Source organism: Pteronotus mesoamericanus, unplaced genomic scaffold, assembly GCF_021234165.1.
Source record: "Pteronotus mesoamericanus isolate MK-2021 breed Mesoamerican mustached bat unplaced genomic scaffold, CSHL_Meso_final contig_42, whole genome shotgun sequence".
NCBI lineage: Eukaryota > Metazoa > Chordata > Mammalia > Chiroptera > Mormoopidae > Pteronotus > Pteronotus mesoamericanus.
This window is the reverse complement of record NW_026555157.1, coordinates 2,126,516-2,147,796: the sequence shown is the minus strand read 5'-3', so window position 1 is coordinate 2,147,796 and position 21,281 is coordinate 2,126,516. Positions and strand designations below refer to the sequence as shown.

The 21,281-nt window shown below is 36.7% G+C and overlaps 2 protein-coding genes across 2 annotated transcripts; both read right to left on the bottom strand.

The window, feature by feature from the left end:
- Nucleotides 1-2,914: 2,914 nt before the first annotated feature.
- On the bottom strand, nucleotides 2,915-21,071 carry LOC129073621 (cell surface glycoprotein CD200 receptor 2-like). The gene is made up of 6 exons (XM_054577255.1): nucleotides 21,015-21,071; nucleotides 20,772-20,814; nucleotides 18,248-18,295; nucleotides 14,945-15,262; nucleotides 14,579-14,827; nucleotides 2,915-3,042 (listed from the first exon to the last, which is right to left on the bottom strand). The coding sequence occupies exons 1-6, from the start codon at nucleotides 21,069-21,071 to the stop codon at nucleotides 2,915-2,917; spliced, it is 843 nt and encodes a 280-aa protein (XP_054433230.1).
- On the bottom strand, nucleotides 6,653-7,000 carry LOC129073564 (nuclear transcription factor Y subunit beta-like). The gene has a single exon (XM_054577224.1). The coding sequence runs from the start codon at nucleotides 6,998-7,000 to the stop codon at nucleotides 6,653-6,655; it is 348 nt and encodes a 115-aa protein (XP_054433199.1).
- Nucleotides 21,072-21,281: the final 210 nt, after the last annotated feature.

Genomic DNA, 21,281 nt, shown 5'->3' with positions numbered 1-21,281 from the left:
TTTTTTGGGTGGTCATACTCAGCTGCAAGGGCCACTGAGAAATGTCTTTTAGCTAAGTATGTCCCCCCACCAAATAAAATTGCAGTTATGTTATAAGCTATGTATCAGAGACACAATGTCACAACAATGTTGTCTAACAAATAACCATAAAATCTCTGTGGCAGCAATTGCTCAAATGTCTAGGAGCCCAGTGAGAGTCAGAGTCCACAATGCTCAAATGTCAGGTAGGAAGCTCTTCTAACCACACCGAGCTTTCTCACATGCCCAGGAGATGGCTGACTATCGGGTTGTCCTGGCTGGTCTCAACAGAGAGATGGGCGAGAAGGGACCAGAGGTACTTAGTTCTTCTCTACGTGTTTCTCATCCTCCAGAAGACTAGCCCAGGCATGTTCTCATGGAGTAGCATGTAGAAACATTCAGATCAAAACTGGTACGCAACCATTTGTACCTTATCTGATTGACCAAAGTGCACTGTGGTTGGTGGAGAAATATGCACTCTTCTTATGGAAAGAACTCAAGGCACTGACAAATTACATGGGTAGAGGGAACAGTGAAGATTTGGAGTCCTGAGTGCAATCATCCACCACAAGGACAAAGGGGAAGAACACTGAGCCAGGCAACTCCCAATCTGAGCTATAGCATATTTGTGTCCATTATAGAATTGTATTACTAGCCTTTTTTCCATTCTATGCCCTGTTTTAAACATGGGAAAATTATAATAATAGTGAAAGAGAGAAAAGAGCTAATGTAAATTACATATAACTTTATTTACTAATTTATTTCATAACTTGTGTTCAATTACTAATGGAGTAGGTATTAATCTTAGCATTTGCCTATTCTTTACTATAGGCAGAAACTGACTAAACATATCCAAAACTTGACTATTTTCTCCAAGACAGCTATACTATATCTTCCAACTTCTACAGAAGTTAGTGTGACCATATGACAAGTACCAGCAATGCAATGAGGGCAGAAGTGATTACTACTTCAGGCCTAGTTCATAAAAATCTGCCACATACAATTTCTCTTCCTTCTTTCTCTCTCACTCTCTTTCTCTCTCCCCCCAACCCTAACCCCACCCTCCCTCTCTCCTTCATTCATCAGTTGAATGGGAGATACTCTGAGAAAGACAAAGCCATAGGATAAAATGTTAGCTTAGAGAACCACTCCTCTACCCTGCACTAGCCTCAGCAACCTGCACTGGAATAGGAAATGAACAAGAATTAACATTTGTGGTATAAACTGAGATTACACAGTTGTTTGTTTCAATAAATACACTGTCCTACTTATATAGCATCATCCAAATAGTATACGTTCATTTCCTCCCTTAAATCTTGCTAAAAATATAAGTAATGTTCCAAATCACCTGCCAATGTACATAAGAAATTTTTCCTTTAAATAAAAGAACACTATTTACTATAGGATTAGCATATGTATCAGGAAAGGTAGGGTTTCAGTTTACAGAGGCCCTGGAAGATGTAAGGGTTTCATGAAGCACTATTACTCTTACCACCATTAATCCATTCCAACCTGGAGTGCAGGTAAAAGAAAATTGAGAGAGAGACTTGAGACACTGGAGTTCTAAATGGTAAGATGATAGTCAGCTCTGTCTCCAATGACTTTAATAGCTCCTTATTTGGGATCAACTTACACTTTTTTCAAAAATGCATACATTGCTAGGAATAACTTCTGGTCATTTATTTAATGATCAGTCTAAACATGCAATACAACTGCTCCACTAATTGCCAGGGGAAAAAAATGGATAAAGTGGGCGTGGAGGGATGGGAAGTCAGCTACATACAGGCTGACTTGAAGGCAGTGTTTGTAGTGGCTCTTGCCATTGTGACATTGATAAGCATCTCAAACAGGCAAAAGAGACAAGAAATTAGGGTGATTTTCAACCATTTTCATCTCATGGCACACATAAACTAATTACTAAAATTCTATGGCACACCAAAAATTATATTATACATTTTTGCCAATTTGCCAAGGTATAATTTTGATTCATTCAAACCAGATGGCTATTGTTGTGTTGGGTGTTGTTTGTTTTTATATTTGACAGTCTAAGGGAAAAGAGGTCAGTGTCCCTGACTAAATAGTCAAGTATTGCATGTTTTAAAAATTCTTGCACACACTGGCTAAAAATCGTTGTGCTAGGATGAAAGAACTCAAGGGGTGCAGAAAAACTGCACAGCATTATTATTTGGCTTTTTCTGAGTCATCTTCCTCTTTAGGATAAGAAGTAGGGTAGTTTCTCATTTTCAGATAAAACTAACTATAACAAATAGGAAAGTAGAGAGGTCATCCTAGCCATTTGCGATGGCAGGCAGTAAGCTTTTACATATATTTGTATATATAAACAGTTGGAAACAGGCCTTGCAAACTATCGCATTGGTTCTCATAAACACAAAGATATCAAAGAGTCATAGTAGTAGTTGAGCTAGATGTTGAACTCAAAGGCTGATTTCAACTTGCTGCTTTTTTTTGTGATATCAAATCTAAATTGACTTCCAGATTTTTCATTTTCGTACTCTACGAAAAAATAATATAAAATATACAATTACACAGGAATAAATACAAGCTTCCGAAAGCAGAAAAACTGGGAAGTAATCACTTGAAGTCCTAGCTAAACTTTATACACTCCCCCCAACCCCCATGGAATTCTCAAAGGGTGTTCTAGGACAGTTCTTTCCTAGGGAAAACTACAATAAAGCAGAAGCTCTTGTTCTGGTGCTGCCCAACTTATGCCTGGGCTCTCAGTTGGTAACAAAACTTTCATATCAGAAAACGGGCTGAGAAAACAAAGAAAATGTGCCAAATAAATGTATCAAGCTTTTCCCAGGACACTGTAAACTCAAAGTTTTACAATAATGATTTTTTTTTTAATGAGTGTATATCTGTTGGTCTTTAGTTACTACCTGTAATGATTTATCCTCTGGAGGCACATGAATCCCACAATGACCAGGATAACCAAGAAAAGAGAGAATTTCACATAGAATATGGTCAGTAACCATGACTCTGGAAATCTCAAGGTTCCAGCACCTTTAAACACAAGCAACACATGCAGGGTTAGAGTCATTTCAAGGATTCTTCTAATAACAAATTAGAGTTGCTACTTTAAAGTAGCAACAATCAAGACACCTTTTAGATTAGAATTTGAATGTTGCTAATGCATCACTCCTTCACGACAGAGTTTAGGAATCATGCCTGTGTTTTACACAGTTGATTTTTAGTATTTTCTGAATGAATGAGTGCACAATAAGTACTTCTAATGTTTTGCAATTTTATAATAAAAAAAGGAAGTGTACCTTCTTATTTCTTGTGTAAAAGTTAGTCCTTTGGAACATTATTCTTAATGTTCTGGGCACTATCTAATAATGTATTCCACACGGTGAGATGATTTTGTCACTGAGTAGCTGTAACCTTTTTAGTAGGGTATTTTATGTCTTCCTTTCATTTATTCAAGTGTGAAACAGCCCCAGGAATTGTTGAAAATATAAAATGGGACTAATTAGAACCTCTTTTCTGAAGTCTTTTCTCCTATGAAAATGATAGCCAAAGAGAGTGTGAACTCTAAGTACAAGTCTGATTCTTGGCTCCAAGAGGTCAGGTCATCCATTAAATAACCTGTTCAAATACTAAACTAGAAGAAAGTCAGATCATCTCCTAGGCACTGTAAGGGAAGACGATAAAGACATATCACAGCCCTCAAAAAGCATGCAATCCAACTGGAAATGTCAGATCCATACAAATGAAAAGATAACTTACAAGAGAGCAAACAGTGTTAAGTGAACATTGTAAATTATAAATCATCTAAGGAATAAGAAAGCCAAGTCAACCCTAAATGAGAGGTCAGAGTGAAGTAGTATTTGAACTGAGCCTTACTGACAACAGGATTAACCAGGTTAAAAGAAGAAAGTACTTTTCAAGAAAAAGAAAGAATTTAAGCAAAGATTTGGAGTTAACTTAAATCATATTTAAAGCATAGAGTGATAAATTCAAATCATATTTGAAGGTAAAGATGAAGTCTAGATGATTTGAACTTATTTGTGCACTCATTTGTATATGTCAGACACTGAGTCAAACTTTGAGAATATAGAAATGAAAGACATGGTTCCCACTCTCAAGAAGCTAAGACTGTACTGGGAGTCAGAGAAGTGAGCAGCTCATTACAGGATCATGGAACTACTCACACAGAGGTATGTAAGAGGCATTTGGTGAGCACAGAATAGAACAGCTAACAAAACTGCAGGATGAGAGAAAGTTACACCAGAACTATTTCAAACTAAGTCTTAAAAACTCATTGAGCAAATGGAATGAAAGAAGAGAGTGCCAGTGAAGGAGTATATCATGGAGAGGTAGAAATTGCATGTGAAAGAAAATGGAGGAATAAAGGAGCCTAACAATTCTGAGGAACCCAATGAGGCCTACATGCATGGAGTACAGGTTAGATGGCAGCAAGATATGAAGCTAAGGAGAGCAGCAGGTAGACACTGAAACCCTGAGTTGAGCTTTCCATGAGGCAAACACTGCGGGCATTTCAGTAAGAGAGTGGCATGTTTTTCATTTGAGAAAGGCTGCTGGCACAACAATGTAGGAGATAAATTGGAGTGAGGTAAACCAGGAACCAGAAATCCTGTCATGAGAACCTTGCAATAATCTGGGTGAGAAATGATTACTTTCTCAACTAAGCACTAGGGAGAAAGGGAAAGGCCCAGATTTAGGAACCATCTTTAAGGTAATGAAACTTAGTGGTTGATTTTGAATATGGGAAATAAAGGGTGATTTGTAGGATATCTTTAATTTTCTGACAAGTCATTTATCAAGATATAAAATATAGGTGTGGAGCTTATGGAGGACTACAGGAAAGGAATTCTGTTTCAGGAATATGCAAGTTGAGGTACCCTTGATGCATCCAGCTGTAGTTATCCAATTTGAAGTTGTTTTTGATAGTGGTATGGCCAAAGAGGGAAATATGAGCTAAAAACACACATGTGAGAGTCAAGAATTAGGCAATAGTTGAAGCCATGGGCATAGATAAGATTGCTCAAGAAACAGGAATAAAGGTGAGAAGAGGAGAGGGCAAATGATAGACCCATAAAAATGTCTTCCTTTATGGGAGCAGATGAAAAGGAATCTATTTAGAAAGACTAAGAAGCTGACTTAAAATTAGAGAAATAGCCAACTGAAAATGGTAGGATGACAGATGAAAAGGAAGGAGAGACAATACTAAATATCATAAAGAAGCTAATTATTTACAAAGAATAAAAAATTATATAATATTTGGCATCATGTGTTTTGGTGCTTTTTATCAAACCATTTTCTGTTCAGAAGATACAAGTAAATTAAAGAACAGGTGTGAGATGACATGAAAGAAAGGACAAGTATAGACCGCTCTTTAAAAAATTTTGGATAGGAGTAGATGGCAAAAGCTAAGAGTTTGAGAAAGTTATAGCATCTGCCTTTTAACTTGAGAGAAAAACAAGCATGTTTATATAAACAGCCTTAGAGAATTTGTGTAACAGAATAAAAAAACAGAACATAAGAGAGAAAAGATATTTAGTGAATCAAAACCTCTGAAGACAAGGAAGGACTTATTCCAAATGACTTATAGTACAGGTTGAATATCAGTCCTACAGAGGGAAAGCCAGGTGGGACTGGAGATAAATTCATAGGTCTAGGTATGAGAAATATACCACAAGAGCCTAGAGTTCCTTGGAGATTGATAGTGAAAAATAAAGAATAGATGTGAAAATACTGACACAAGCTACAGCATGGATGATCCTTGAAAACATTATGATCAATAAAAGAAGCCAGTCATAAAAGGCCACATATATGATTCCACTTAATTCAAAATGCCTGACATAGGGAAATCAGTAGAGACTGAGAGTAGATTAGTGGTTGTCTGAACCTGGAAGAGATAGTGAGGCTAGGGAGTGATAGTTAGAGAATTCAACATTCCTTTTTGGAGTGATGAATATGCTATAAAATTGATGTGATAGTTGCACTACTCAGTGAATACACCAAAAGCCACTTAATATGGATGAATTGATATGGTATATAAATTAGATCTCAATTAAGCTGTTGAAAAAAACAATAAATGTGAGAATAATTAATAGGATATGCAGATTTGTTTTAACTCTACCCTCATATTTTATTAAAGACCAAACATCATGAATTAACCTAGCTGCTTCCTTTAATTACAAAAGTCACATGATTCAGTAAGAAAATAAGAAACTCTATAAATCTCTGACAGTAGTAAATTGCAATATACAATGCATACAAGAGTCATACAGAGCAAAAAACATGCATTCAAAATAAAAATATTTTAATGCCTTTAAAATCCTAATTTTTCATTAAAATCATTCATGAAAAAGATTTTCTAGCCATAATTAAAACCTCAAATAGTCAAGTATCAGGAAGCTACATTATCCTTATTTAATATACAAAGAGACATCCTTTCTCCAGTCTTTTCTTCTAATGTCTCTGCTTTGTAATCACAGACTTTCTTGCTTTTCTATACTCTCCACACCATCATTTCTTCATATCATGAAAACTAAATTTGCTGAACACCAGAAATCTGTTGACATGATGTTATGTGAACCATAACATTTTGTTGTTGACTATCTGCAGTTATTAAGCCAGCTGGTAACTAGTTGGTAAATACCTCTTCTGTTGGCTCTTCACTGAGTCCATCTGTAGTTATGACTATTCCACTAATTCCTTTCTCTTCTTTTATTGCCTCTCTGAATTTCTGAAAGTATAATTTTAGAGGTTCTATATAATCGTCAAAACCAAAGGTAGAGATGACAAAGAGAGTATCTTCTCTGTTGTTTGTCTTCCATTTCTCTTGATGACATCTTTCATTTGCTTCAGATGTTATAAAGCTGATGAACTCATGTGCCCATTCTTGAACAATTTTTTTGGCAACTTTCGCAATTTTTCCTGTTTGTTCTCTGAAACTTTCTTTTGAACTATTTGTGTCTTCATGATCATTCATGATGTCCTCAGTATCATCATGAGGCCATATAATATGACTTCCTCTAATATTAGTCTGAAGAAATTCCTAGTTGAGAAGCATCTGTTGTATAATTGTCACCATTCATTGTCATTAGATACCATCAGAACTCTGTTGCCAGTAGTGTTCAAGAACACCTATCTAATCACAGATAAACAAAGGATCATACTAGAATACTATGAAAGACTATATGCCACCAAATTCAATAATCTATAAGAAATGGATAAGTTTCTAGAAATAGATAACCTTCTTAGACTGAATCATGAATAACTGGAACATCTGAATAGACCAATCAATGGTGAGAAAATTGAAATAACCATCAAAAACCTCCCAAAAAATACAAGTCCAGGATCAGAAGGCTTCACTAGCGAATTCTACCAAATATTCAAACAAGATTTGATAGATATCCTTCTCAAACTCTTCCAAAAAATTAAGCAAGAGGCAACACTTCCTAACACGTTTTAAGAGGCCAGCATAATTTGATATCAAAACCTGGCAAGGATAACACACATACAAAAAAAGAAAACTATGGACCAATATCTCTGATGAATACAGATGCAAAAATCCTAAACAAAATGCTAAAAAATTGATTACAACAATATATTAAAAAATAATACATCAAAAAATAATACATCACAATCAAGTGGGATTTATTCCAGGGGCACGAAGATAGTTCATCATATGCAAATCAATTAACATAACACTACTTTAACAAAATAAAGGTTAAAAATCATATGATGTTATCAATTGATGCAGAAAAAGCATCTGACAAAATACAAGATCAATTTATAATTAAAACACTCAATAAAATGGGTATAGAAGGAAAGTACCTTAACATAATTAGAGCCATATATGACAAACTCTTAACCCATATCATACGCAATGGTGAAAAAACTGAAAGCTTTTTCTCTAAAATCAAGAATAAGACAAGGATGCCCACTCTCCCCACTGTTATTCAACATAGCTCTGGAAGTCCTAACCAGCACAATCAGAAAAGAGAAAGAAATAAAAGGCATCCAGCACTGGCTGGTGTGGCTCAGTGGATTGAGCACTGGCATGCAAATCAAAGGGTCACCAGTTCGATTTCCAGTCAGGACACATCCTGGGTTGCAGGCCAGGTCCACAGTAGAGTGTGCATGAGAGGCAACCACACATTGATATTTCTCTCCCTCTCTTTCTCCCTCCCTTCCCCTCTGTCTAAAATAAATAAATAATATATTCTTTCAAAAAGCATCCAAATTGAGAATGAAGTAAAAAATATCACTTTTTACAGATGACATGATCCTATATAGAAAAACCCTAAAGACTTCACCAAAAAATCAATAGAAGTAATAAAAAATACAGTTAAGCTACAAGATACAAAAATCAATGCACAAAAATCCACTGGTTTCCTATATACTAACAATGAAAACTCAAAAAAGAAATAGAAAAATTAATTCCTCTTGCAATTGCAATAAAAAGAATAAAATATCTAGGAAGGAACTTAACAAGGGTGTGAAGGACCTATGTATTTAAAACTACAAAGCGTTATTAAAGAATATTGATAAAGACAAAATGAAATGAAAAGGTATTCAGTGTTCATGGGTTAAAAGAATTAACATAGTTAAAATATCCATAGTACTCAAAGCAACATAAAGATTTAATTCAATCCCCATCAAAATCCATGTGTCATTTTTTAAAGAAATAGAATTAAAAAATTATCAGATTTGTATGGAAACACAAAACACGCTGAATAGCCAAAGCAGTCTCAAGAAAAAAAGAACAAAATCGGAGGTGTCACACTACCTGACTTCAAATTATATTACAGAGCTACTATCATCAAAACAGTATGGTACTGGCACAAAAAACAGACACACAAATCAATGGAACAGAACTGAGACTCCAGAAATAAAACCACATGCATACACACAAATAATTTTTGACAAAGGACCCAAAAATACATAATGAAGAAAAGAAGACCTCTTTAATAAATGGTGCTGGGAAAATTGGAAAGCCACAGGCAAAAGAATGAACAATATTATAGTTTGTCCCCATGTACAAAAATTAATTGGAAATAGATCAAGAACTTAAATAGAAAAACTGATAGCATAAACTGCATAGAAGAAAACATAGGTATTAAACTTATGAACATTGGTTTTAGAAAACATTTTATGAATTTGACCCCAAAGGCAAGGAAATTAAGGCAAAAATAAAAGAAAAGGACTATATCAAACTAAAAAGTTTCTGCTCAGCAAAAGAAACCACCAACAAAACAAAAAGAAAACCAACAGAATGAGAGATGATACTTGCAAACAACAGCTTTGACAAGGGGTTAATATCCAAAACGTTTAAAGAACTTATATAACTCAACACCAAACAAACAAACAATCCAGTTAAAAAAATTAGCAGCAGACCTGAACAGACACCTCCTCCAAGAAGACAAAAGGCCAACAGATGCAGGAAAAAGATGGTCAACTTCACTAGCTATTAGGGAAAAGAAAATCAAAACTACAAGAAGATCTCACCTCACATCTGTTAGAAGGGCTATTATCAACAAGACAAATAATAACAAATGTTGGAGAGGTTATAGAGAAAAAAGAATCCTCATTTATTGCTGGTGGGATTATAAACTAGTACAGCCACTGTGGAAAACAGTATGGCAGTGCCTCGAAAAACTAAGAATAGAGTTACTGTATGAACCAGCAATCCATCTCCTAGGTATCTACCAGAAAAACTTGAAAACATTTATTCTCAAAGATATTAATATATACACCCCTATGTTCATTGCAGCATTATTCACAGTGGCCAAGATACAGAGACAAAGTGTCCTTCAATAGAGTATTGGATAAAGAAGATGTATATGCAATGGAGTACTATTCAGCCATAAGAAAAGATGAGATACTGCCATTTGTGGCAACATAGATGGGCTTTGAGAATATTATGCTAAGCAAAATAAGTCTGAAAAAGCTAGGAACCATATGATTTCACTCATATGTGGGATATTAAACTGAAACACCTAGACAGAAACAATAATACGGTGAATGAGTTGGGGGGGGTGGTAATAAAGGGTTGAGAGGGCCAAATATATGGTGATGGACAATGATTTAATCTTGAGTGCTTAGCACACAATGCAAACTACACATCATGTATCAGAAATGTATGCTTAAATCCTATCTGATCTTATAAACCAATGCCACATCAATAAGTTTAATAAACAATAAATGAATAGACAGAAAATCAAGAGGGCAGAGGAGTGAATGGAAGTCACACTTACCTCCTCCCAGGACCAATTTGGAATTACAACAAAATTGTGGAGAAATCACCTAGAACAAACAACTGAACAATAGCGAAAGAGGAGCCTTATAACTTCAGACAGACAGAACAATCAGCTATAGCACAACCTAATTGGTAAGGAGTGCAATAGAGACTTGAGAAGGTGGTGGGACATGCACGGGCAGCAGCACCAGAAGGATATTGAAACAGCCAACTGGATCCCCCTGAGAAGAGTGGGGTCTAAACCATAAGTGGGGATCTCCTGCCTACAACACCAGAAGCCAAAAAATACACAGATTACAGCCAGCTGCAAAAAACAGCAGGGATGCTGTCTGCCAGAAACAGGTGGCTGGAGATGAAAAGAGACTTTTAAAGGGCCAACACATAAATTTTTATTTGTTTTTATTTGCAGCCACTTACCCTGGTCTCCAGCAAAGGTAGGGGCAGATTGAGCTAGAGATGCCCAAGAAGAGACTGGGGAAGGAGGCTTTGGGGAGAGAACGGAGAGAGTAGCTGGTGGAATCCTGGTGCTGACTCCGCCCCGAGATGGCAGGAGCCATCTTGCTCAGGCAGACCACTCCCTGAGCGGTAACAGCATGAGAAGACAAAATAGTGCCACTGGCCAGGCCCATTGTTGCTAAAGCCTGACTGCTGAGTACAGAGTGGCAGCCACAGTTAGTAGATCCCTGGCTAAAGGAGAAACAGAGTGCTCTAGAGATGCTTGAGGAGAGACTGGAGATGGAGGCTTTGCGGAGAGAACAGAGAGAGTAGCGGCAGGATCCCGAAGCTGACTCCTCCCCAATACAGCAGCAGCAATCAGGCTCAGGCAGACCACTCCCATGAGTGACAGCAGCGTGAGAGGACCCAATAACCCCACCTCTAGGTGGGATTCTGCCAGCCCCGTGATATTTAAGCCTGACTGCTGAGTGCAGAGTGACTAGATTAACAACTGAAGGACACAGCCACAGACAGTAGATTCCTGGAAGTCTCAAACAGACTGCCTAACCTCTGACAGGGTCAACATCTAACATCATCAGAGGCAGATCCAGAAAGAAAAAACAGTGGTCTCCTACCATAGAAGTTCACACCACAAAGTCAGGAAATCAAGACAGATCAATTGAAGAACCAGAAGAAAAAAAGAAGATTCTCACAAATAATGACAAGACAAAGAAACACCCCCCAGTCAAAGAGAAAGGATGAATCCCCAGAAAGAGAACTAAATGAAATAGAAGTAAGTAAACTAGCAGTTATTGAGTTCCAAACAATGGTTCTAAGGAAGCTCAATGAGCTCAGTGAGCTCAGAGAGAATTACCAAAAACTATAGGGAAACTATGAGGAACTTAGAGCAAACTATATCACCATGAAAAACGACATAAAAACTATCAATAAGAGACAAGAGGAAATGAGAATACAATTTCTGGATTGAAGAACGCAATAGAAGGTATCAAAAGCAAGCTTGATGAAGCAGAGGATCAAAGCAGCAAGCTGGAGGATAAGGTAGAAAAAAGCTCCCAGAAAGAGCAAGAAAATCAAAAAAGGCTGAAAATGAATGAAGAGGTGTTAAGGGAAATGCAGGACAACCTGAAACGTAATAATATCCATATACTAGGGATACCAGAAGGAGAAGAAGAGGAACAAGGGATAGAGAACCTGTTTGAAAAAGTAATGATGGAAAACTTCCCTAAATGGAGGGGAGAAAAAGTCACACAAGTCCAGGAAGCACAGAGGGTCTCATTCAAGAGGAGCCCAACGAGGCCCACTCCAAGACACATCAACATTAAAATGGCAAATATCAAAGACAAACAGAGAGCATCAAGGCAGCAAGGGAGAAAGAGGTAGTAACATAGAAGGGAGCCCCGGGATGGCTAGAAGCTGACTTCTCAACAGAAACACTGCAAGTCAGAAGGGAGTGGCAAGAAATATTCCAAATAATGAAAAACAAAGGCCTGCAACCAAGACTGCTCTACCCAGCAAGGCTCTCAATTAAAATGGAACGTGAAATAAGGACTTTCCCTGACAAAAGAAGGCTAAAAGAGTACACCTACACCAAACCAGCATTGCAAAATATGCTAAAGAGACTGCTTTAAGAAGATGAAGAGTCTATGAATGCCCGGTTCCTTTCACAGTCACCAATACTTGATATTACCAAAATTTTAATACTTATTAATTTGATTGTGACAATGATGTGTTATTTTAATTGTTCCTTTATTATTTGTTGAAACTAAACATTTTTTGTATATTTCTTGCCCATTTATATTATTTTTAAAAAGCTTTAAATGACTTTTTGGTATACTTTATCCATTTTCTGATTAAATGTTTATAGAATTTTTTCCCTAAAAAACAAAACAGAACTATTAACCCTTTTTTAAATGTGTTGCAAATACTTTCCTATCCTATTACTTGCCCTTTAACTTTTTTTATATGTATATTATTGTTGTATAGTCTTAAATGTTTAATATAGTCATATTGTCAGCATTTTACTTTATACCTTCTGGGTTTGAATATTTTACTTCAGGGTAAGAAAAATATTTTGTATTTTCTCCTAAACTCCTTAGATTTTACATATCGATTTTTAACTCACCTGAATATTTGTTGTATAATGTGGGAAATAAGGCTCTATATTTGTTTTATTTCAAGTAATAGTACATTTTATTTGTTGAATAAGTCTTATTTTCCCCATTGATTTGAAATATCAATTTAATTATATATTACATTGTTAGATATATACGTTTGTTTCTAGAATGCTCATTTTTTTTCATTGATCTACTTGATTATTTCTGTGCTGGTGTCATGTTGTTTTAATTTCTGAGACTTTATAATGTATTTAAATTTTTTAATATTTTATAATGGATTTTGACATTTAAAAAATAAATAAAATCAACCTTCACTTAAAAAAAAAGAAAAATGGAACTCCTACCTTTTGTAACAACATGGATGAAACTGGAGAATATTATGCTAAGTGAAATAAGCCAGTCAGGGAAAGACAAATACCACATGATCTCACTTATAAGTGGAATCTATTCAACAAAATAAACTAACGAACAAAATGAATCACAGGCACTGAAACATGGACCAGACTGAAAGTGACCAGAGGGGATGGGGAAAGAGGACAGTGGTGGAAAGAAGGAAAAGAGACTAAACAAATAACATGTATGAATGACCCATGGACATGGACAACAGAGTGGGAATTGACTGTGGGAGCAGGGGGCAGGATGGGATGGGTGGAGGAGGGCGAAGGGGGAAAAACTGAGACAACTGTAATAGAATAAATGATTTAAAATTTTAAAGACATAAAATAAAACAATGAATAAATAAATAAAATTAAAAATAAAAAATAATTTTTAGAAAAAAACACTCACCTAAATCAGGGTTTAATCTTCGCCCAATCTCAACCTCCAACAGAGCCTTGGTTAGCTCCCATCTCCAATCTGTTGTTTGGTTGGTCAGAATATGGCTACAAAGGAATCAGTCCCAGCACAAAGCTCTGCTTCCAACTATGATGATTTTTAATGATAATTATAATAATAAGTGTAATACCTAATGTGTATTAATATAATAAATATTAGGGCTAACATCTATTAATATTAATCACTAATATTTGTTAATATGAGGAATACAATAGCAAATAATTATTGAGTACCAACTATGTGTTGGGCACTATGTTAAATATATGTTTTAGTTAATTAACATAACAACTCTATGAAGCAGTACCATCATCTTCATTTAAAAGAGGAAGAGATCACAGGGCAGAGAAATTAAATTATTGTCAAGGTCACACTGTTGATAAATGAGATGACATGTTATTACAAAGGCTTTGTTCCTAACTACCAGATTACACTCCCTGGAACTATTTGAGGACAGAGACCTTATCTTTTATTTTTGTATTACCAGTTTTAAACATATAAATAACATTCAACACATATTTGGTGAATATATTGATTAACTGGTTTCAGATGACAAAAAAAGGGGAAGGAAAATTTGTCTCTTACTCAGGGCAACAAAGTGGTGGCCACTACAAGAAATAATCTTAAAATGAAAGCCTATAGATCACTAAGTTAACAATAGTTTTGGAGCTGCCACACTAAGAGATATTTAGAGAATGTACTGGTAAGACATTATTAAATTAATTCCTTCTATTTAATAAAAGAAGACACTTTCTATAGCATACTAATGAATGTCCTAGTTAAGTTATAGGAAATATCTACAAATTAGGAGTTCAAGCATTCTTTACCTGTGTTTAGTTCATTTATAACTTCCTATGGCAGAGAAGATTGAGAATCAAGTTTGCTACTTGAAAGAGGTGCATACCTTGATTCAGTTCTATGGACCTACTCCAGTTGTAAGCCTCGTGGGAAACAAAGCAGGTCACAGTAGACACATTGCTCTCTGCCCAGAAGCATGTACTCTGGACAGTCACTGTGCCATTTTCCCAATATTTATGCTCAGGGACACAATCTCCCTCTGGGGTCCAGAAGATATGAGCAGCTGGCTTCCCTGCAACTGCCTTGCACACTGCAGTTCTATTCTGGCTTTGAAATATGGTCACCTCAGGAGCCACTGCAGAGATGGAGGGGAAAATGATTTAGTCTTAACTCATTAGATAGGGAACTTAAACAGGCATTTATTTCTTTCCCAAATCTGGTTGTCTGAAACAACGCAATGTATGTCCCTTACCTAACACTCGGAGGTAATATCCACGATGGAAATTCCCATCAGGTGTTACCACTTGACACATGTAAAACCCCTCATGAGCGATGACCACTGGATCAATCTGAAGGGTAACACTCTGGTCAGGTCTGTAGGTCCAGGTTATTCTCTCGTCAGTACAGTTTGCCTCTGTGGTCTCATTTTTATCTCTCCTGTGGGCTTTGATGCAGGGAGGCTTGTCTCTGAGGATTATTTCCCATGTTGTTACAACCGCTTTTGTCAACAGGACAGGAGGGCAAAAGAGCACAGCCTTTGTATCCTCCAATACAGTTAGGGAAGTATTAACTGGACAACATAGACACACATACAAAGAATGGTAAAAGGAAAGCTTAGTAAAGAACTTCATGTGTTAAATTTTCCATAACACATTACATAAAGTTTTACTAGAACACTGCTGGTGGTCCTAATCCAAGTATATTAGGCTTCTATTAAAAATTAAACATTCATGAACTATATATAACATATTAAACTGAATTTAAAGATTAACTCATCTTCTCATATTATGAGTTATTAGGTCAACAGTATGTATTACACGTGTGAGACATTTTTTCAAGTATTTTGAAATAAGTTCAGGAGTTTCAATTTCTATAGAAAAAAACAAGAAAACAAAATTCTCAACTGAAAGACAGGACAATGAATCTTTTCATCAGAGACTATTATATTTTATAACTCAAGCTCCTCAGGGTAGAAAATGGAATAAATAGTGATATGGCTGTATCCTTCTAATTTTGATGAGAGAAAATAAATTAGTAATATCAAATCCAAATGCTTGCCCCTAAGGATAACACTTCAGACAAACACAAATATGGAAAGTAAATAGTATTAAAAATAACTAAGATGGCCTTGGCCATGTGGCTCAGTTGGTTAGAGCATCATCCCATATACCAAAAGTTTCTGGGTTCACTCCCTGGTCTGGGTGTAAATGGGAGGCAACCTATGGATGTTTCTCACTCACATCTCTCTCTCTCCCTCCCTCTCTTTCTCTCTCTCTCTCTCTCTCTCTCTCTCTCTCTCTCTCTCTCTCAAATCAATAGACATATACTCAGGTAAGGATTAAAAATAAAATTAAAACTAAGATGACATTTAGCTTGAATAAGATAAAAAAATGGGGGCGGGGAATAAGATAGATGGCAAAATCAGATTTTCCTTCCTTCAATACTTCTTGTTACTCCCAGAGTTCAACTGTAAACTTTCATCACATATTTTGTTCCCATATAATCACTCTAATTATGAGGATTAAATATAGATGGTGACTCCTTTTCTCCATCTTTTAAAGTAAAAATTAAGCCCGCAACCTGCAAGTAGTATTGAACATGGAAGCTCACATTTTTCCCATAAATTGACATAATGTGTCCATGACTGGTAGGGGTTTGCTGAGAGGTGATGAGGTGTACCTGCTGCAACCACCTGCAACAGAGGTGAGTGTCCATAATTTCATCACTTTAACATGAACCGAAACAGCTGTGCTGGGGCAAAATTTTTACATCAGCTGAGCTTGCTTGTGCTAAACTCTGCATTTGATATCTCTCCTCTCCTCTGTTGGTGTCACCTGCCTCTTCTGTGATGTACTCAGGCCTTTGAATTTTACAACCAATGATCATTTAACTAGGTGGGGAAGAGGGAGGATTTTAACGCAGATCTGAGTGGCAGTTAAACTCAAGCAGATGGCATCCCCTTACAGAGGGAAACTCCAACTTGGCAAAGGCTTAGAGGCGAGCAAGACATGGCTTGTTGGGAACAACTAGAGTTAGATGTGGGTAAGCAGACATGTGCACAAGGAAAGAGGCTGAAGACAAAACCAGAAGGAAAAGACTTGCGAGGAAGCAAGTTGCGAAAGCCCTCTTATGTTCTCACAGGAGTTGGAACTTTAGCTCGTAAACACTACAAGGCTTTCATCTTTTTGCCTCATATTTATCCTCTGGATCTGACTCTATTTTCTAGAAAGAAAGTACTGGCCAATCATAGAGACATATGCATTTTAACAGGGCCACAGTATCCAAAATAGTAACTCCAATGGTGAGGAATCTAAGCACAGTGGATGTTCTTTCACCTTCTTCCGTTCTATAACTTTCAATCAACCACCCTTCTCCTTTATGATAGTTCTTGCAGAGTTGCTATTATTTCACCCTTTCTCTGCCCTCCTTTTTCCTTGTTAATGCCTGTACTGATAATGTACAATGGCCAGTCACTCCCCTGTACTCGGTGGGTTTGGCACCTGTCTGCACAACTATTCTCCATCACTTCCAATCAGCTAGAATGATTTCACCTCCTACTTCACTGAGGAGAGAGAGGGTAGATTCTCGTATTTTCTCCAGAACCAGCACTCAGAGCCTGTCTTACCTGGATCCTTTGTCTATAAATATCTCCTCCTCTCACCCAGCCTTATGCACACAGACTACATCCAATTGACCTTTGGGCATTGCCATTCTTTTCTCACTACCATCCTCTAGTTCAAATCCCCATCGTCATGCACCTAGATCCTGCAAAAGGCTCCGAACTTCTGTCTCTGTCTCAAAACTCTCCTGTCTTCAGTTCATACCTGACACTAGAACCAGGCCCATCATTCTATAAAACAGATGTGATTCACTCAGCTCAGACACCCTTCAGGGATCTCTCACTTCCTGAAGAAAACATTTAAGTACCTTTATATTGACTTTGAAAGCCCTTTCTCAAATTGACTCACCTTTCCAATCTTATCACTCCCTACATTGCTCCCACCCTTCAGAAAGAAAAGACCAAGCACAAGTGCATTTATATGTCTTCCCTCACGTTGTTCCTGTGGTCTGGCGGGCCCTGCAAAAGTTCTTCGTCTACTATAATACTCGTCTTCCTTTAAGACCCACTTCATGTGATGCACCCTCTGTGAAGCCTTCTCTGAGCCTTGGTGCTAACAGCTCCCTCCTCCAGACTCCTGGTACACTTGACATGATCACACTGCTCATGTCTGTGTGCCCCCAGAAAACTGAGCTCCCTGAGGGCTCTCTCACAGTCTTGTTCGTCTTGCTCATCTTTGTGTTCCCTGTAAAGCCTAGCACAGTGCCTGGGGGAGAAAGCTCCATAATTTCCAAACAGAATTCGACTGCTTTGCGGGAGGAGGGGCAGGGTCATTCAGGGTCCCTCCCACCACAGCATTCAGATCACCACATTCCTATACTGGGCACCAGGCTGGCCCTCAGACCTACCACCGACTATGTTTCTAAGAAAATTCAACACTCTCTTTCTTCAGTTTTCCCTCTAAAGGAAAAAAAAAAAACAAAAATAGTATATTACCATCTGCAGGAAGTTTTGAATGGTTCTGCTTTCTGTCACCAGAGGAAGGAGAAAAATGTTTAGAGAAAAGTAAATGGAGTCAACTTCAGGTAATTCAGAGAAGGGGAAGCCACTATTTCTCCACAAAACTTATATACAACTTGATAGAAATTTAGTTAACCATAACTAAATTACATTAAATGACTTGCCAAACAAATTAAACTTATTTTATCATTTAATGGGATAATATGTTAATATTTGAAGGTTATACCCATTAGCCATTTTCAATGATTTCTCATTTGTGAGACATTTTGTTTAGTACTTGACTACTATTTTGCATGAGGTAACCCTGCCTCCATCCCTTCCCTAGCCACAGTGGATTGGCACATCATGAGCACATCACGTGAGCTGGGCTGATTACTGTCCTTTCTCCGATGCCACCCCTGATTAAAATGTTTCGTCCAGTGGTAGGCATCTGATGCAACCAGACAAACCAGATTAATTTCTGGAGAATTTTGGAGCCAGAACTCAGAAGAGTAGTTCTTTCTTCTTCCTTTCCTATTTTTCTACTATATTGATAAATTATGTCAACTTGGCTATGCCATGGTTCCCAGATACTGAGTCAAGCATCATTCTAGTTGTTTCTGTGAAGATATTTTGATTATATTGAAATTTAAATCAGTAGACACTGTGTAAAGCAAATTGGCCTTTATAATGCAGGTGAGCCTCATCTAATCAGTCAAAGTCTGTGAAAAATTAAAAAAAGAAAAGACTGACCTCTTGGTTAAGGGAATTCTGCCAGCAAACTGCCTTCACACTTGAACTGAAGGTTTTCCTGGGTCTTCAGGCTGCTGGCCCAACCTTCAGATTTTGGACTTGCCAAGCTTTTATAATAATATGAGCTAATTTCTTAAAATAAACCTTTCTCTCTGTACACACACACGCACACACACACACACACACCTGTTGTTTTATTTCTCTGAGAAACCCTGACTAATATATCTACCTTGGGAACAAGGAAACAAAAAGAGAGGGGAGAGAGAGAGAAAGAGAAATAACAGTCTTCACCTAGCTCAAATTTTTAATTTCATAGTTCCCAAGACCCCCACATATTCCTTTCTTTGGATTTTACAGAGTCCCTGACAATCCCAGTGTCATAATCTACTCCAAATTTGATTTCTGAAAAATATTTTATAGTATTTTTTAAAAAGCAATGTTTTTAAAACGTTTCTTATGATTTAGGGATCTAAGAAGTTCTTCCTCTGAATTTAACCATTCAATAAACATTTATGAGCCCTCTGAGAAGTGTAACTGGACACAAGAAAACGAAAACTATAAATATTTTTATGTGTCAGTTCCTTTTACAGGGACTTATTTAAAGCCAGATAAAATAATCTGACTTTCTTTCTATAATAAATATTTTAGCCATTCTGCACCTGAAATAAAATTATTGAAGTTAGTTTATCTTGAAGCTTAAACAATCATACAAGTTCATTCCCTCAAGACAACAATTATACTTTGATATGCAACAATATTATTTATGTATTTCCAGTTTCATACATGGAATAGTAAAAGATAATGTATTCAAGCACTGAAATTTAATAAAATTGATCGTATTTACTGATTCATCGAGGATATTTCTAAGTGAAACTGGAAGTGTGTGTACCCATGTATATGTGTACAAATGAAGAGTAGAATGATTATTAGTAGAGCTTGGTGCCTGTTATGTGTTGAATTATGTTTCCCAAAATTTCATATGTTGAAGTCCTTAGCCCTGCTTCTCAACATGTGACCTTATTTAAAAATACTTTCCTTGTAGGTGTAATTAGTTAAAGGTCACACAGGAGTAAAATGATCCCTAATTCAGTGTAACTGGTATCTTTACAAAAAGGGGAAATTTTAGCACACAGACATGCTCATAGGGAGAACACCATGTTAAATGAGAGTTATGGTACCACAAGCCAAGGAATGACAGAAGCTAGGAGAAAGTCTGAGACAGATGCTTTCCTAGTCTCAGAGGGAGCATGGCCCTGCCAACACCTTGCTCTCAAATCTCTAACCTCCATAACTGAGACAATAAATTTCTGTCCCCTAAGCCACTTCATTTGTGGTACTTGTTTCAGCAGTACTAGCAAACTAATACAGCGTCCCTGACTTTATTCAGACTAAGAGATCAGTAATTTAAAAAAAATTAAACCAGTTTATTGAGGTATGACTGACATGTGAAAAATGGTCTATATTCAATGTATACAATTTTATGAATTTAGACATAAATATTCACCCATAAAACCATCACCACCATCAAGGGCAAAAACATATCCATCACAATCCAAAGTTTCTTCCCATCCTCTTTATTATTATTGTTGTTGTTGTTGTTATTTATTATGTATGTGTGTATGTAGTAAAAACTTCATAAGATCTACTCTCTGAACAAATTTTGAGTATACAGTAGGTTATTAATTGTTAGCTATGGACACTAGCCTATATGGTAAATCTCCACAACATTCTTATCTTACATAAGTGAAACTTTGTGCCCTTTGACCTTCACTGCCCCATTTTCCCCTCCCCATCTCCTGGCTATCACCATTCTATTCTCTGCCTCTATAACTTTGACTATTTTAGATCCACATATAAGTTAGATCATACAATATTTGTCTTTCTGTGAATGGTTTAGTTCATTCACTCTAATGTCCTTCAGGTCCATCCATGTTGTTAAAAATTACAAAATTTCCTTCTTTTTAAAGGCTGGATAACATTCCAATGTGTGTATATACCACATTTTATTTACCCATTTATCTATCGGTGGACATTCAGGTTGTTCTGTATCTTGGCCATTGTGATTCATGCTGCAGTGAACGTGGGAGTGCAGATATCTCTTTGAGATCCTAATTTCAGTTCTTTTGGATAAATATGCAGAAGTGGGATTGATGATTATGGTAGATCTTTTTTTAATTTTTAGAAAAATCTTCCTACTGTTTCCACAGTGGCTGCACCAATTTACATTCTACCAATGGTACCCTAGGGTTCCCTTTACTCCATGTCCTTGCCAACATTT